The following is a 17,564-nucleotide window of genomic DNA, read 5'->3' as shown; positions in this document are numbered from 1 at the left end:
TGGGATTTGAATCCAGGACCCCAATGCTGCAAGGCTGCAGTGCTAACCACTGAGCCACGGTGCTGCCCTACACGTTATGAAGTGATCTGCAGTTTTGTGGAGGAAAATCACACATCTTGGTGCATGTGTATTTGCACAATAATTTCCACAATTTCATAAAAAGGTGGCCTTACAGAGGGAGGTGGTGTGGCCTTCCACAGACTCACAAATTTACCATGATTTACACCAGAAATTGTTGTCTATTCTAGTCCATACCTGCCAAAAATTTGTTTGGCTGCTGCCACAAGTACGGGCGAAAATGGGACAAATTTATTAAGATCCATCATTTTACTCTACTGCTCTTTTCAATAAAGGGGTATTCCCATCTCCAAGACTCTCCCAATATGGATACTATCCCAATGGATACCTAAGGTTCTGCAACACCTGCACATGAGGAAAGAGACATAGCGAATCAGAAAACTATACTACATTTCTATTTGTAGATATTTGCTAATATTAATATTATTACACCTACTACGTATTGGGATATGATCTTGGAGATGGGAACACCCCTTTAAGTCTAGTGTTAAATGCATCTGTAATTACTGGGCTTTTATTCCATACTTTACCATTGTTATCTGGTGCTTAAAAATAAGAGAAAAATTGAACACGTACAGTATCTGCATTGTGATTGTAGCGGGAGTATTAAAAGGGGTGTTCCTTTTTAAATGTATTAGTACTATTGGGCTTTACAGGACTAAAATAACAAATAAAGATTTTACTTACCCGCCACAGGTCTACCACTGCCTCCCTGACTCTGCTCCGGTCTTTGTTGATTGGCAGCAGTACTGAAATGACTGCAGCACTCATAACCACTGCAGCCAATCACAGTGCTCAGCAGCTCTGAAATTGTAGATGACCACTGAGCCCACTGATTGGTTGCAGGTTGCAGTGATTGTGAGTGCTGTAGATGTGACGTCTCCACTGCAGGCAATCATCAAATTAGAACAAAGTCACAGAGGCAGAGCTAGACCCTAGGGTGAGTAACAGCTCTCAAAATAACTCTAAAATATGGTAATACATTTAATAATGTTTATGGTAATACATAGTTTCCTTTGACTTCCCTCTTTTTTTAGTGGATGACTTCCACTTCTAAAAATGGGTTATTCCTATACTCCCCAACATTGAAATTGCAACACCAGGAATGGAAAGTCATGAGTTATTCTCATTTGCAAATTGAAACATGAGAAGCAGTGGGATGAAGCTGAAAGGGAGAAGATACAGATTTGATATTAGAAAAAACATTTTGATAGTGACGGTGATCAATGTGTGGAACAGGCTGCCACGGGAGGTGATGAGTTCTCCTTCAATGGAAGTCTTCAAACAGAGGCTGGACAGACATCTGTCTTAGATGATTTAGTGAATTCTGCATTGAGCAGGGGGTTGGACAAGATGAACCCTGAGGTCCCTTACAACAAACATTCTATGATTCTATAAATTATGGAACTCACAGGATTGATGGTTATAATGATAGGGCACATTATGGATGGTTAATGATATGCAAATGATAAAATAATGGAAATATAATTTTCAAAACATTTCAATTTATTCAGTATCTAGTATAAGCACCACACACATAAATACAATTGTTTGCTTGCGCATTAATGGTTGGCTGAGAAATGTTCTGCCATTCTGAATTTTCTTTTCAAGATCCCCTGCTGGCAGCTACCATTGCAAACTAATGATTTTTCAGATGTGCTTGATGGGAGACAAGTCTGAAGACGCTGCAGAACATGATAGCATGTGTGGCCAAAATGAGCTGCTTACAGTAGCATGAGTAACATGCTGTTAGAATCTATTTCATTTTTACCATCCGCCATATTGTTGTAGTTTCATGACTGCTGGTCTTTTTCCCCTGGTGCTGGGTTTGTCTGAGGTCAGGTGATGGTATTACCCCTTAATACCCAGCACCCGCCTCCCAGTCCTTGCTGGACAACAGTGTTAATCCACCAAAGTTCTGGCTGGGAGCTTTGATGGCGTTCTTTGTTTGATGTCTTGCTGTTCTGGTATCTCTAGTTCGGCCTGCTTTGTTTTTTTGTTTTCCTTTCGTTTCTGCAGCTTCATCTATTTTCCTACTAGGAGGTTACCTGTTTTTTGTTCCCAGTCCTTAGTTTGTTTTAGGGATACCCTCCCCCCCACCTTTAGGTCTTTGAGTTTAACCTAGGAAACGTCCGTGGGTCTATTCACAAGGAATTGGTCGTCCACTCCATTGTAGGGCTTCAGCCTAGTCCTAGTGCAGGGTCAGCTTCTCCCGCTACTGTCCTAGTCCTGAGTTGCAGATCCATAACACATGCGGCCTGGTGTTGTTGCATTAAAAGCAGCTCCTGTGACACTGTGGAGAAATTACTGTACCACTGGTTCCAAATGTAAGACCGAACTGTTAGTGTACCAGGAATGAAGACTATAGGGCCCCAGCTACCATACATTATACCACCTTATACCATAATCCTGGGAGTAAGAGTGGTGTGATGTTCCCTCATGCAGACCTCTTAATGGCATTGTAGGGTCTGACAGGTTCGCAGGATGCAGTGACGAGACAGTAGACGAATGGTGGTTTTCGAAATCACGTTTATATAACTCTAGCCGATGGGCTAGGCTGAACAAAACAAGGATAAAGAAACAACACCAACAGTCCACGCAGGGACTCAACAAGCTTAACCAAATATAGTTTCACTTAGCCTTCCAGGGACTGCGAGGTTCAGTAGCGTGGCCGCGTTGAGGTCGCTGAGGCGGCTGTCCTGAGGAAAGTGACGTCGGTGGGGGCAACAGGCCCTGAAGAAAATAATACCGTTGGGGCGCAACAAGCCCTGAAGAAAACGGGGACGTTGGGGCGCAACAGGCCCTGAAGGAAACGGGGACGTTGGGGCGCAACAGGCCCTGAAGGAAACGGGGACGTTGGGGCGCAACAGGCCCTGAAGGTAACGCTGCCGCTGGGGCGCAACAGGCCCTGAAGGAAACGGGGACGTTGGGGCGCAACAGGCCCTGTAGGTAACGCTGCCGCTGGGGCGCAACAGGCCCTGAAGGAAACGCTGCCGCTGGGGCGCAACAGGCCCTGAAGAAAACGCTGCCGCTGGGGCGCAACAGGCCCTGAAGACAACAATGCCGTTGGGGCTCAACGGGCCCTGAAGTAAATGATGGAGGTGGCGCGCGGTGATGACGCAGTTCCCCAGAAAGGCCTGTAGCTGTCCTTTACCAAGGAGTCTCTTCCTAAGCCAGGGTAGCGAGCCTTTTATCCCGCCTGTGACAATGTGGCGTATCTTGAGGCCGATGATGGCCGGGTCGGCGTGATGGGGGAAGGCTGGGGGGAAGGGCCCAGGTCTCTGAGGCCTGGTTACCGGTACTCACGGCCACAACCGGAGGTATAGTTCCTCTCCCTTCAAGGCGGGGGTTAGCGGGGGTAATTCTCTCAGAACGGGAGCGGGGAGCAGTCTCTGGGCACAGTCTCTCACGTCTCTCTTGTCGGTAAATCGATCGCTTTCTCCTCGCAGGCTCCTCTCGGTGCCCCTGCAAGTCACCCTGCGTCTTGCCTTCACTCCCTCTCTGCCCCAACTGCCACTTCAGCGCGTCCCCTGCTCCTTTTACCCTAGCCCCTCCCTCTGTTGCCCTGACAACCTCAGTCGCATGTCTCCCTTTGTGCTTCCTTCAATAACTCTGATGGCGGTCCCCTTGGTTCCGGCCCAAACACTATATGGGGGTCCTCCTCCCCACAGCATTGTATGTGGTCTTGGGACTAATCGTTGAGTTCAAAGCAAGAGCAGGACTCATTGCTGAAGACGATAGACCTCCAATCCAGCCTTCATTGTCATCTTTCTCTGGACCATGATAGCCTTTAACCCTTTAGTGACAGAACCAAGTTGGTATTTAATGACCAAGCTAATGTTTACAATTCTGACCACTGTCAGGTTTTGAGGTTTTTGGCTCTAGGATCTCACTGATTCTGAGAATGTTTTTTCGTGACATATTGTACTTCATGTTAGTGGTAAAATTTCGTCGATATGACTTGTGTTTATTTATGAAAAAAAAAAAAACGAAATTTGACTAACTTTTAATTTTTGTGCCTTTAAATCAGAGTGATATCACACAAAATAGTTAATAAATAATATTTGCCACCTGTCTACTTTTACATCAGCAGAATTCTGGAAACATATTTTTTTTTTCTTATGGCGTTATAAGGGTTAAAAGTTGACCAGAGATTTCTCATTTTTCAGGTGCTTCACGACAGCTAAAGCAATGTGGAAGGAAAAAATGAGCATTTTATTTTCACAATGGTATCAGGAGAAAATGGACCACAAAATTTGTTGTGCAATTTCTCCGAGGTGCGCCAATACCCCGTATGTGGGGGAAAGCCACTGTTTGGGTGCATGGCAGGACTCAGAAGGGAGGGGGCACCGTTTAATTTTTTGAACGCAAAATTTGGCTGGAATCAATGGCGGGCGCCATGTCACGTTTGGAGACCCCCTGATGTACCTAAACAGTGGAAACCCCCAATTTTAACTCCAACCCTAACACAGCCCTAAGCCCAACACACTTCTAACCCTAATCCCTAACCACAACCCTAACCCCACAACCCTAACCCCAACACAACCCCAACCCTAACTCTAGCCCAGCCCTAACCCTAGCCCATTTCCCTAGACCAACCCTAACCCTAGCTCTAACCCCAACCCTAGACCAAACCCTAGCTCTAGCTATAACCCCATCCATAACCCTAACCCTAATGGAGAAATGGAAAAAATACATTTTTTTTATTTTTACCTAACTATGGGGGTAATAAAGGGGGATTTGAGATACTATTTTTTATTTTGATCACTGTGATAGGGTCTATCACAGTGATCAAAATGAACCAATAGGAGAAATCTATTGTTGCTGGGTGCTTGCCGGTAGATCTTGGTGGGTGCACTGCGCATATGCCCACAATTTTCTTCCTGGAAAAAGACTCCAAGGGCCAGGGGACACAGCTGGAGGGACCGGGGGACATCAGAGGTACTGGGGGGGGCTCATGTGACCTGGGACCCCGTTTCTCTCTCCTCTCATGTGCTAGATCATATCAGAGGAGAAACAAATAAATAGGAAATCAGACTTTTTTGTGGTCGCCGTTATTCCTTGAATAACAGTGATTGCAACACTGGGGTCGGTAAAGAGCGACCTGAATTATATTCTCTGGGGTCTCAGCTACCCCCCGGTAGCTGAGACCCCAGAGATTTTCCGTCGCTTTGGGCGCTATAACCTTATTTCTCAGCGCTGTTAACAAGCGGCGCTGAGGAGCAAGTACCCTTAACTGCTGTCGTTAAAAGGCGTATCGGCGGTCGTTAAGGGTTAAGAGTGGCAATGAGAGGTCAATGAAGAGGTCTTCATTTAGACTTTAGATTGATGTGGAACTGTTGTTGCTGTCAGCAGTAGATCTTGATGATTTGCATGCCCAGTTCGATTCTGCTGGGTAGAACATTCTTCAGTCACACATTAATAATCTCATTAATAAAATGACTAGGCATGCGAGTGCATTTCTGAGAAATTCAATGCTGAATGTATAGAAATGTTTTGTACATTTTGTCTCCATTTTTCATCGTATGAAAATCATTATCATGTCTATCCTGTGATTTCCATAACTCCACAACTTTTTTTTCCTTAGTGCTGCAATTTCAATGGTGAAGAATATAAAATGGAAGCATTTTAGGGAATTGTTTTTATCGAAAAGTTTCAGCACTCACCTGTGATGCATTTTGGGTTTACATTTATAGAGTACTGGACGTAGATCTGCGCTTCATAGGCGAATGCTGATTTTTTTATATGCTACGTACAGTGCTCTTAAAGCCACTTCATGACAGCAGCTGTATTGTAAATTGAATAGGTGTTGAAGGATGCATGATTGTGAAACCCGTGCCTGATTTGGTCATCCAGTCACAGTTTTGTGTCTTTCTTCCCCAAAAGCTTGTCTACAGGGCAGCCAAGAGCCTGCTTTACATTTTAGAAAGGGAAGTGTCTACTTCTTCTCTTTGCTTGAGGTTTATTTACTAGTCATTGTTAACTTTTAAATGTTGCTGTGGGGCTATGAATCAGAAATCAAGTCCGACTCTTGCCCTCCTTTTCAATATCCTTTACGAACATCTGAAAGCATTTATATTTCATTTTAACAAATAACCACACTTTCAGCACAGTTAATTCTCCAGTAAAGCGTGTCTGCTCACTTTGCACTACATTTTACAGAGGAGAACACATTGCCGCATGTTTTCTGCTTCTCTCCATTGACATTGTGAATGAACAGTATGTCTTCTTTGTGACAAGATGACACGCAGAGGACGTTGCTTTTATTTATCATCATATTTACTAAATGTTTCTCTGCACTAGAGATAGCAAAAAAAAGTTTAATATTTTATTAAATATATAGGCAACGGGTTTTGTGTGTTATATTAAAAATGTTAGTTATTTCACATTTAAAGATAGTTGTTTACTACTTAGACAACCCTTTATCAATTTCTATATTCCCAGTGGTGTAAAATAACAACAGTCTATTCTCACCTCCAGTGTCGGCATCGTTCTAGTGATGTCAGTGCCTGGTCTCCCGGAGCTTGCATGACGTTGTTATGCAACGAGAGCCCTGCAGCTAAACAGCGGCCGCTTCACTCTCACTTCCTTTGGAAGAAACTGATACACGGAAGAGGTGAGTGCTGCTCTCTGACTTTCTACAAATGCCAGTTACGTCCGAAGGATGTAAGAGTGAAGTGGTCACTGATTGTCTGCGGGCATAACAACGTCACGCAAGCCCCAGGAGACCAGGCACTGACATGGCTAGACCAGCACCTGCACTGGACGTGAGTATTATACAGTATGTGAGGAATATAACCATTGATAAGGGGTTGTCCGAGTAGTGGACAACTCCTTTAAGTTTGATTTGTTAATCGACTTGCAAGATAATAATGGTATTCAGCATCTCTGTGCCTATGGGTAAGAAAAAAAAGGAAAAAAAGAGTGGGGACGCACACTGGAAGGTTATTCACTAATCTTTCTGAAGGGGTTACAAAGAGGCAACTTTGTACATCATTCCAAGACTTCCAATATTCAATAACATGGCCTTAGTTTACTGGTAAAAAGTTTATCATCATAGTTAAGAATGTTTGTAACAAATGGACAATTAACTTTAGGCTTTTAAGATGCCCTTTTAATGAAAACTTATGTTACTGAATCACTTTAAAATGCTGGTTTGCCCCATAGCTGTGTCTGGTTATTTGGAATCTTTGAAAGCCTGCTCTGAAACTATTCTTGACGCTTCAGTGCTGCCCATGTCCTGCCATGCTGTCAGTAGAGATGGCGTCTGTATAAGCCATACCTAAAGTAATTCTTTGGGTACTCCAATAATCAGGCAGCTCAGTACAGGTTCACTGTTCTTCAATATTGGGATGATATGTTGAACATTTTTTCAATCTTACAAATTCTACATGATAAGTCATTAATTAGTAGTTCATTAATGAAGCAATTTGCATATTGGCACAACTCCTCAGTAAGCCCCAAACAATGTAAAGAGCAGTTCAATACTTTTCCTTTATGATGTACAAGTAATGCATGCATAGTTAATGAACTATTAATTTTGACAAAAGATCAGCTAACGGGAAAGTCGAATTTAGAGCACATTAACAACCTGTGATTAGTGTGTGTGGAATGCCCTGTAGCCATCTAGCATTCCTTGCCTCAATGAGCACTTGCATGGCCCCAGGATATGCATTGTGTCTTACCATTCTGCAGCTGTGCTATAAATGAGGTAGTCATGACCCCAGCACTTTTAAGGCTGCTGTTCAACAGTCTATAAGAAACCATTCACTTTAACCAATTATTTGCCAAATGACACAATAGGCTAATGTCTGTCTCATTTTAAATATGTACTAAATTTTCCTTTTAGATTATAGAGATATAACAAAAACCTAAGTAGAAAATGCTACCCAAAATTATTTTAATTTGCACATTTAAATGAATGGTATTTCTGTTCATATTGATAATCTATCCTTAGGGTATGTTCACACAGACATTTTTTTACATTAAATTTGAAGAGTTTCCACTCAAACCATATCAAGGATTTATTTTAAGCGGTTTTTAAGTCAGATTTTGAATCCTATCTTCTTAAAAATCCTTATAAAAAAATCTGTGTGACCCTTAAGACAGATTAAATTAATGTGGACTCGACCAACTGTAGAATGTGTATGGAGTCCTATTGTTTTGGTAAGCTGCCGCCGCCAGAAGAGTCTGTCAGTGGCTCTTCAATAGAGAACACAAAGTCGAGAGAGATAGCTGTCAGACAAATGATCAGCTGAACCATTGTTCAGAAGATAGCTATATATTTTGTGTCGGAGCTTTAGGATTGGTTGTCAATGGAAGACTGTTGGAGGTCTATCTGAGACCTCCAACTGTAAGATGATTAAAGAGTCCACGGCCAAACAAGAGCTGTCACGGACGGCTACGTACCGTACCTTGTGTTGTGGTCCTGAATGGTACTACAACTGTCCAATTCTCTTGATTATTTTGTATCATCTAAGTACCAGACGACAAGATCATACTGACCATTTTTATGTGTCTGATGAAGACAAGTTACATTTTCCTTAAATCTGATTTATTTTTTTTTTTACTTGTGGCATTCGTTGCAATTTTTAGTGCCACATTATTCAAAATAGCCCAGGTAAGCTCTAGGATTTTGCTCAAAATCAAAATACTCAATTTTATGTTTTGCCATTTTTGCACCTTTTTTAGAGCCCAAAAAACTCCACTAACTAAATCACTAAATCAGTCCAAGAGCAGTAGGGTTGGAATACATTTGTACAGAAAAAAATAAAAATAGAATTAAAATTAGACAACACTGACAAGAAGAACTTGATGCAAAAAAAAAAAACATTCAAAAAATAAAATGATAAATAATACAGTAAGCGCAATTCCAAAAAAATGGAATAATAATTCTGGTCCATAATATTTTAAATGGAAGCGGCCAACAGTTTTTTTTTTACCCCAATCTAATCTCATCTATGGAAAGTCACTGTAATTTTGATTAAATCAATATCTTTGTTTTAGAAATCCCTTTTTTCCATTTTTGAGACGTCCATCAGCAAATTTTCTTGCAAGTGTAGCGGGGTTAGCCCTGCACTGATAGCTTTCTCCCCCACCTGAAATCTAGCGTAGACTCAATGACTTCCTGGGGCAGCGCATGCTCTAATCGTCTCACAATGTCATCCGGACCTTTTTGCGCTTTTGCCACTACAGGGAATGACAGCGCCTGCATGAGATCTCATGCAGTGGAGGCGAGAGTGACCTGTGAGTCACTGACAGAAGGTGGGCAATGGGAGGGGAAATAGAGAAACAGGCTGGAAAGCTGTAGGTGCTGTGCCAACTCCGCTGCACTTGCTGTACACTTGCAAAAAAAAATTTGCTGACAGATTTTTCAAAAACAGCAACAAGGATTTTTTAAACAAAGGAATGGGTTTAATCAACATCTCAGCGACTTTACATAGATGACATTAGTTTGGGGTTGAAAACCTGATGACAAGTTTCTGTTAAGAGATATACCTGCATTTATAAAGTGTAAGGACAGCGCTGATGCCCCAATACCGTACCTTGGCTTTATTATTTATCTGGAATAAGGGACATTAGGGCTACCAGATAGGATATAGTGTTGGCGCGAATTTATTCGCACATCCCATTCCATCGTCCGGGACAGTGATCTGTTGCCACTGTAATAGCAGAGGGAGTACCACCTATTACCGGATGGCGTCTGTGACTCATTATTTGATTACAAAGACTGACCCTCACTTCCAAACAGAACAGGTGTGAACAGGTGCATATTAAGAGTAGCCATCTTCATCTTTATTTGATTAGCCAGTCTGACGCGACATCATTATTGAACGTGAAGAAGAGTCAGATGGAATGGGACATGCGAATTGATTTGCACCAACTCTAATAGGATAGTCAAAAGCTTTCCTGTCCCACTTTTTTCCCAACACCAGATTTTGGCAAATCACTTAAGACGTCCTATAGACTTTATCCTGTAATCAAATAAGGACAACATGTTCTTATGTTATTGTACAGTTATAGGCAACGTGTCGTCAGGTCCTGTGAGTACATGCTTATTTTCCTGCAAGTAGTTGTAGTGGTTTGACAAATAGTCATCTAAACTGTAATATGTTTCCTCTAGGTATGACTACCAGGAAGATGGATTTTGTCAGCCCTACAGGGGTTTTGCATGTGCCAGGTTCATTGGAAACAGAAGCATTTATGTGGAATCCCTCCAGATGCAGGGGGAGATTGAAAACCGAATTACTGGTAAGTGCCGCAGAGCCCTAGCCTGATCATTTGTTTCAGTGCACAGAACCAAAATGACATATTTAATTGATGTTTAAAGATGTTGAAAGTAGATCAGACATTTGTGGAAACTCTTTAAGATAATGTTTGGTAAAATAAGGGATATTATTATATTACATTATGTTCCTAATGAAAACATATTAATTTGTTTGAAATTCGCAAATCTTCATAAGTTTAACAACAAAAGTGGACATTTCTTTGGAAGTTTATGAGGACATTTTGTCATTCTTGCTTTCCTTACACAAGGACTGATTAGCATAATGTTTGCCGCCCTCTAATGTTAAGAACTTGTAAAAACCTTTTGAGCATTTTTTTTTTACAATTGTATAATTGTGGTATATAAATGATTGAAATAGCAAAAACCTTTCTATCTACAAGCAAAAAGAATTCAGCAGCACTCTGTATAAGCTAAAATGTATGAAAGCATTGAATATATGAAATTAAGACTACATTTCTGCTATATACAGTAGACTATACTTCAAAACTGGGCTGGTTATAAAAATTTTGCAGGTGCCCACATCGTTTTTTTTATTTAATTCTTTATTTTAGACAGGAGTTACACAGCTGCTGCTGAATACAACTCGCATCATTGTTGCCTGGTCACTCTGATCTCAGTACGACCAGGAGACAATGATGAGAGCTGCCTACTGTAGCCGGCACCTGGGATCAGCATGAACTGTGCAGCTTCTTCCCAGGGACATGTCACGCTGATGATACACGGATATCAGCCGTGCGTTATCAGTGTGCGGCACACATTTTGTCCGTGCTGCGCACAAAAAAAGATATGTCTGCTGGTTTTTCACACTGACAAACGTTGTGCGCACCACTATTGAAAACAATGGGTATGCCTATGTCCGTATTTGCAGCCCTTAAAAACGGACCTCATACGGACATAAAAATGGATGTGTGAAGGAGGCCTTAGGCTGATGGGAGGCATATATTACAAAATACTGACCAGCACCTACTAGCAGAATATCTATCTATCTATCTATCTATCTATCTATCTATCTTTCTGTCTGTCTATCTATCTTCATCTATGCAATATGTTGCCAACTTTGCACCTATCAACTCGCATTTTGTATGTTAAAAAGCTGCATCCAAAATATTTGCCAAAATGCAGCCAACATTTGTCTTTTCATTACGATAAATTGAAAGATGAGAAAAGAGAATATCATCAAGCTGTAAAAGTACCATATTTTTCGGACTACAAGACACACCTGGACCATGAGACGCACCACAAATTTTGAGGAGGAAAATAGGGGATAAAATAAAAATGTAATGTGTCAAATGGGGGTCTGAATTCAGTTAGCCAGCGGGAAGGGGTGGGCGGTGGTGGAGCAGTGTCACAGGAGGTGTTCGGAGGTGCAGCGAATCAGTGTGATGCTGTGAGACCCAACCCAGGTTGGTAGGAGAGGGTGGGGACTCGCAGCATCGCCCCGCAGCATCGCACCTCTGAACACCTCCTTTTCCCAGCTCAGGGCCCGCAGCTTCACCCAACTCCTGCCGTTGCGGCCCCCCACCCTTCCCTGGTAAGCTACATTTGGACTATAAGACGCACCCCCATTTTCCCAACAAATTTGATGGAAAAAATGTTCTTCCTATAGTCCTAAAAATACTGTACTTTTAGATACCTTATTGTTTTCCAGCAATGAAAGATAGTACAGTTTTGAGGCGACTCAAGTTTTGGATTCCACAGCTTTGCTTCTTCAGTGGTTTTAGATCTTTTAGTTGCATGTTTCTCTGGTTACTGATGTACAAGTATAAGTATTTTCAAGTTTTTACACTTTTACTGGCAAATACATCAAGTGTTTGTAAAGGCTCAATATTTACTGTGATGAGACGTCTGCAATTTCCCCTGGCATGCTGGATATTGGCTTCTGGGCCAAATCCTGACTGATGGCAGCCCATTCTTATCTAATTAGTGCTTGGAGTTTATCACAATTTCTGAGTTTTTGTTCGTCCACCTGCTTTTGAGGATTAACCACAGGTTCTCATTGGGACTGAGATCTGGAGAGTTTCATGTTAGGTGAACATTTCATGAAAAAGCTATTTTTTCATTTTACATAAATCTCTAGATGATAATTTGCAAAACCAGAGATACCTGATATATAAATATCTATTACACAAGTGCAGCTTTCACCTCTTTGTGAGAAAAAGTATGCTCATTTTCTAACCATAGAGTATCAAGTAGAGTTGAGCTAAAAGATTCACAAGCCACAGGCCATGTTGATAGTCCATGTCCACTGGACCACAGACCTTCGATCATCATTCTACCTCATGGCAACCCTCAACGGCTATTTTGTTTAGTAGGACTACACCATGTTCCAAATTTTTATGCAAGTGATATTTTTCTCTGATTTTCCTAAATGGTTGGTGCAAATGACAGTCAGTCTAATAAAAGTCATCACCGGTTAGAGTATACATCGAATTTTATTGAAGAAACCTCCCAATGATAACAGTATAATCTCCAAAATGAATCAAAACTCAAAATGCACTGTTCCAAATTATTAGGCCCAGTAGAATTTCTAAACATTTGATATGTTTTAAAGAACTGAAAATGCTCATTTGTGGAATTTGCAGCATTAGGAGGTCACATTCACTGAACAAAAAAGCTATTTAACTCCAAAACATCCTAACAGGCCAAGTTACATGTTAACATAGGAACCCTTCTTTGATATCACCTTCACAATTCTTGCATCCATTGAACTTGTGAGTTTTTGGAGAGTTTCTGCTTGTATTTCTTTGCATGAAGTCAGAATAGCCTCCCAGAGCTGCTGCTTTGATGTGAACTGCCTCCCACCCTCATAGATATTTTGCTTGATGATACTCCAAAGGTTCTCTATAGGGTTGAGGTTAGGGGAAGATGGTGGCCCCACCATGAGTTTATCTCCTTGTATGCCCATAGCAGCCAATAACTCAGATGTGTTCTTTGCAACATGAGATGGTGCATTGTCATGCATGAAGATGATTTTGCTAGTGAAAGCACTTTTCTGCTTTTTATACCATGGAAGACAGTTGTCAGTCAGAAACTCTATATACTTTGCAGAGGTAATTTTCACACCTTCAGGAACCTTAAAGGGCCCTACCAGCTGTTTCCCCATGATTCCGGCCCAAAACATGACTCCTCCACCTACTTGCTGACATCGCAACCTTGTTGGGACATGGTGGCCATCCACCAACCATACACTACTCCATCCATCTGGACCATCCAGGGTTGCTCGACACTCATCAGTAAACAAGACTGTTTGAAAATTAGTATGTCTGGGCCCACTGCAACTGTTTCTGCTTGTGAGCACTGTTTAGGGGTGGCGGAATAGTAGGTTTATGCACCACAGCAAGCCTTTGAAGGATCCTTCACCTTGAGGTTCGAGGGACTCCAGAGGCACCAGCAGCTTCAAATATCTGTTTGCTGGTTTGTAATGGCTTTTTAGCAGCTGCTCTCTTAATCCGATGAACTTGCCTGACAGAAACCTTCCTCATTCTGCCTTTATCTGCACAAACACGTCTATGCTCAAAATCAGCCACAAATCTCTTAACAGTACGATGATCACGCTTAAGTTTTCGGGAAATATCGAATGTTTTCATCGCTTGACCAATACATTGCACTATTTGATGCTTTTCGGCAGCAGAGAGATCCATTTTCTTTCCGATGTTACTTGAAAACTGTGGCTTGCTCAATAGTGTGGAACATCCAGTTTTCCTTTTATTGGGCTCACATGTCAAACTAATTATCACAGGTGTCTGAGATTGATTTCAGTGATCCAAAGAACCCTGAGACACAATACCATTAATGAGTTTCATAAAAAAAAAAAACCGCTATGACACTTAAAAACAATTTGCATAATAATTTGGAACATGGTGTGGAGCAACATCATGCATGTGTCACGCTGGGCCTTTTACTCTGAAGAAAAGGTGGCGGTTGCCGGCGGGTAGTTAGAGGTTTGCTGATTTCTTTTATGGCAATGTGTCCAGTGGATCAGCCAACGGTGGACATACCATTGGTGCAACCTGTGCAGACACGGAGAGCAGGTGGAATTGTGCATTATGATGAGCTATTGGATTGCAAAGAGCTCATATATTCTTTTTGCACAGGAGCCCTCTTCTGTCTGTGTCCACTTCTTGGATCAGGGTACTGAAAATCTTTTTCATCAACATGAGTTTCCAATGCATATGAAAGTTAATTGAAATGCTATATTTTATAACATGTATTTCAAGATTTGATTAATTATTTTATTTTCCTTTTTAGCGGCATTTACTATGATTGGAACATCAACCCACCTCTCTGACCAATGTTCCCAGTTTGCTATCCCATCTTTCTGTCATTTTGTGTTCCCCCTGTGTGATGACCGATCCCGCACTCCAAAGTCTAGAGAATTGTGTAGGGATGAGTGTGAAGTACTGGAAAATGACCTGTGCCATCAGGAATACAACATCGCCCGTTCAAATCCTGCTATACTGATGCAACTTCACCTCCCAAACTGCGAAGAGCTTCCTCTGCCTGAGAGCCCTGAGGCTGCAAACTGCATGAGGATCGGAATCCCAATGGAGAGAATGAACAGATGTAAGTTTGCAGCGCGGCGTGTGTGGCTGTCAAACATCTTTCTCTGATTAGGAAGGGACCCATCTTAAGGCTAGTAAAGTTCTGAAGCCTGGCTGCCATCTGAACTCTATGTTGGTGTTGTGTCTTGGAGCAAGGTCATAGGTGTTCATGAATGTGCCCTCTCCCAGCAGGCTTTTGGACTGTGAGTGGGGCCCACCTAGGAATAGTTTCTCTGATTAGCATGAGATAATACAGCAAGAGACCCATGTCTGCATCTTGTTTGTAAACAGCCTTCAAAGACAGCTCGGTTGATGTATAACATTGTCTATTTCTGTTCTGTGGTTAGCCCTCATGTTTAGTGCGTGTAAATGCCGTGACATTCACACCAGATGTGCAGGGTTAGTACAAAATCCAGGGCTGAAACGAGCTACAAATGATAGAAAAAGAAAAGAACTCAAAGTATCACCCAATGCTTAGCAAGGGTCCCTTACAGGGATTCTTTTGTAGTTTTGCCCAACCATTTACACAGCAATAGGATGTAGCTGACAATAAAAGGCAACACCCAAAATGTCACACAGGAAATAGACACCTGTTGGGGTGCGTGCACACAACGTTTTTTTCAGGCAGGTAAGCTCCGTAATCCACATGAAACAATGCTAAATAGATGCTAAAACGAATGAATTTATGCATTTATATTTAAAAACGACTTAGTGTGCATTTGTTCAGTCTTTTGATCTTCCTTGGACTGCTTCAGGTTTCCAAAGACACCGGCCGGTTAGACGAAGTGACCTAACCGTTCTTCAGACGGCTTTTGCTCGGAAGCTGCTCACTAGATTATACAAGTAAAAAAATACACTGGCTCACAAAACATTGTAAAAAACACCCAGGAAATAACCAAAAAGATGCTTTAGGATAAATGATGGTGGAGTGTCTTGAAAGTGTTTTTCTCCCAAAAAACTTGGCAGGTTCACACACTTCCAAACGAAGTCATACGCGCATTCGCTTGGATTTGCTTCAGAAAATTTCTACAGGAAAAATCACAAAGAAATCTGCACCAAACTACCAATTTTGATGTAGATGTGGATTTTATGTTGCTACAGATGATTTTAAGGGAAGAAAAAAAAAGTCTATATATATATATATATACACTTGTGCTATTCTATCTACATTAGTAACAAAATAATCTTTTCTTCATGTGCCGTGAGAAATATGTGTTGGTATATCAAGTCTTTTTTCCCCAACCCCTGAAGCAGCTGCCAATTGTCTGTTTGTTGGCCAAAGTTTAAGAAAAGTAATGCACTGTTTTCATGCTGACATTCTTTACATCCCTCTTATAGATCAACAATGTTACAATGGTACAGGGACTGATTATCGAGGGTCAGTCACTGTCACCAAGTCTGGACACCAATGCCAGTCATGGAGCAATCAGTCTCCACACACTCACCAGCTGTCAGCAGTTGAATATCCAGAGATTGGAGGAGGGCACGCATACTGCCGCAACCCTGGTGGACAGATGGAAGGTCCCTGGTGCTTCACCCTTAACAAGAATGTTCGCGTAGAGCTGTGTGATGTGCCTGCTTGCCGTATGTACCAGACTTCTCCATGACATATTCCTATATAAACAATGTTACACCTTTCTTTAGATATTGTAATTAAATACGTCCATATTTTTGACATGGTTGTAGACATGACTTTTTTATGTTAGCAGGTTTTTATTTGTATAAATTCTGCTTTTCATTTTAAGCAGTATTATAGTTGTGTTTCAATAAGAAGACATAAAAATGAGAATAAAGCTATGCCATAACAGTATATCACCTATAGGACAAGTGGTAATATAAAGGAAAATAATTCCACATAGTATCAAGGTCAATTTGATTAGTAATTATATTCTTGTAGTATTATGTAAATTGATTATTTTTCAATGAAAAAATTACTAAGTATAAGGTTTGATCGCATGTGAAACTCCGGTGGCCCCAAATCCCTGTTCTTGTCCAAAGGTTAAGATGAGCATGCAGAATAGATAGACTAGGTACTTTCAACCAGTTTTGCAATGCTCCTATTCATTCTTTGAACTATTTTGACTTTCAGCCTTTAATTCTGCTTCTTTATAGGATTATTTTGAAGTGTGAAACTTTCTTATTTTTCAAGATGTCAATATATGTAGAATTTTCTACTTATCTTTTGTGAATAAGCAGATGAACAAAAGTTGTATATAGTCATGGTTATTACTCTTTTACTGTTTACAGGTACTAGAGAAAACACAAAGATGGAAATCCTTTATATCTTGGTTCCCAGCATTGCCATTCCGCTGGTCATTGCTTGCCTCTTCTTCTTAGTTTGTATGTGTAGAAACAAACAAAAAGCATCCGCTGCAACCCCTCAGAGACGTCAGCTGATGGCCTCACCCAGCCAAGACATGGAGATGCCCCTTATGAACCAGCACAAGCAACAGGTAGAGTTACATTATCATCTGGATTATAGATTACTGGGCTTAACAGGACATTATACATTCCAGTAAATTACTACTTATCCTGCTGAAGCTGTAACCATCTCTAAAGTCTTAAGACTCAACAAAATGGATATATATCATCTATCGTGATCATTGATAGTTGTGTGCAAGTGCATTCATTCAGTTTTCTAATATGTTTTTCATTTT

General features: G+C 41.3%; 1 protein-coding gene across 1 annotated transcript in view; it reads left to right on the top strand.

Annotated features, from left to right (window-relative positions):
* ROR2 (receptor tyrosine kinase like orphan receptor 2) overlaps window positions 1–17,564 on the top strand; it is a 209,653-nt gene that overhangs the window by 189,555 nt on the left and 2,534 nt on the right. The window contains exons 5-8 of the mRNA XM_073575342.1: window positions 10,202–10,329; window positions 14,615–14,929; window positions 16,246–16,491; window positions 17,155–17,360. Coding sequence (XP_073431443.1) covers window positions 10,202–10,329; window positions 14,615–14,929; window positions 16,246–16,491; window positions 17,155–17,360 — 895 coding nt within the window. The remainder of the gene's footprint in view (window positions 1–10,201; window positions 10,330–14,614; window positions 14,930–16,245; window positions 16,492–17,154; window positions 17,361–17,564) is intronic.

This window comes from Dendrobates tinctorius, unplaced genomic scaffold (assembly GCF_039654945.1).
Source record: "Dendrobates tinctorius isolate UK_male_01 unplaced genomic scaffold, ASM3965494v1 ptg000044l, whole genome shotgun sequence".
Taxonomy (NCBI): Eukaryota; Metazoa; Chordata; class Amphibia; order Anura; family Dendrobatidae; genus Dendrobates; species Dendrobates tinctorius.
Note: the sequence above shows the minus strand (reverse complement) of the source record. Positions and strands in the feature narration are given on the sequence as shown.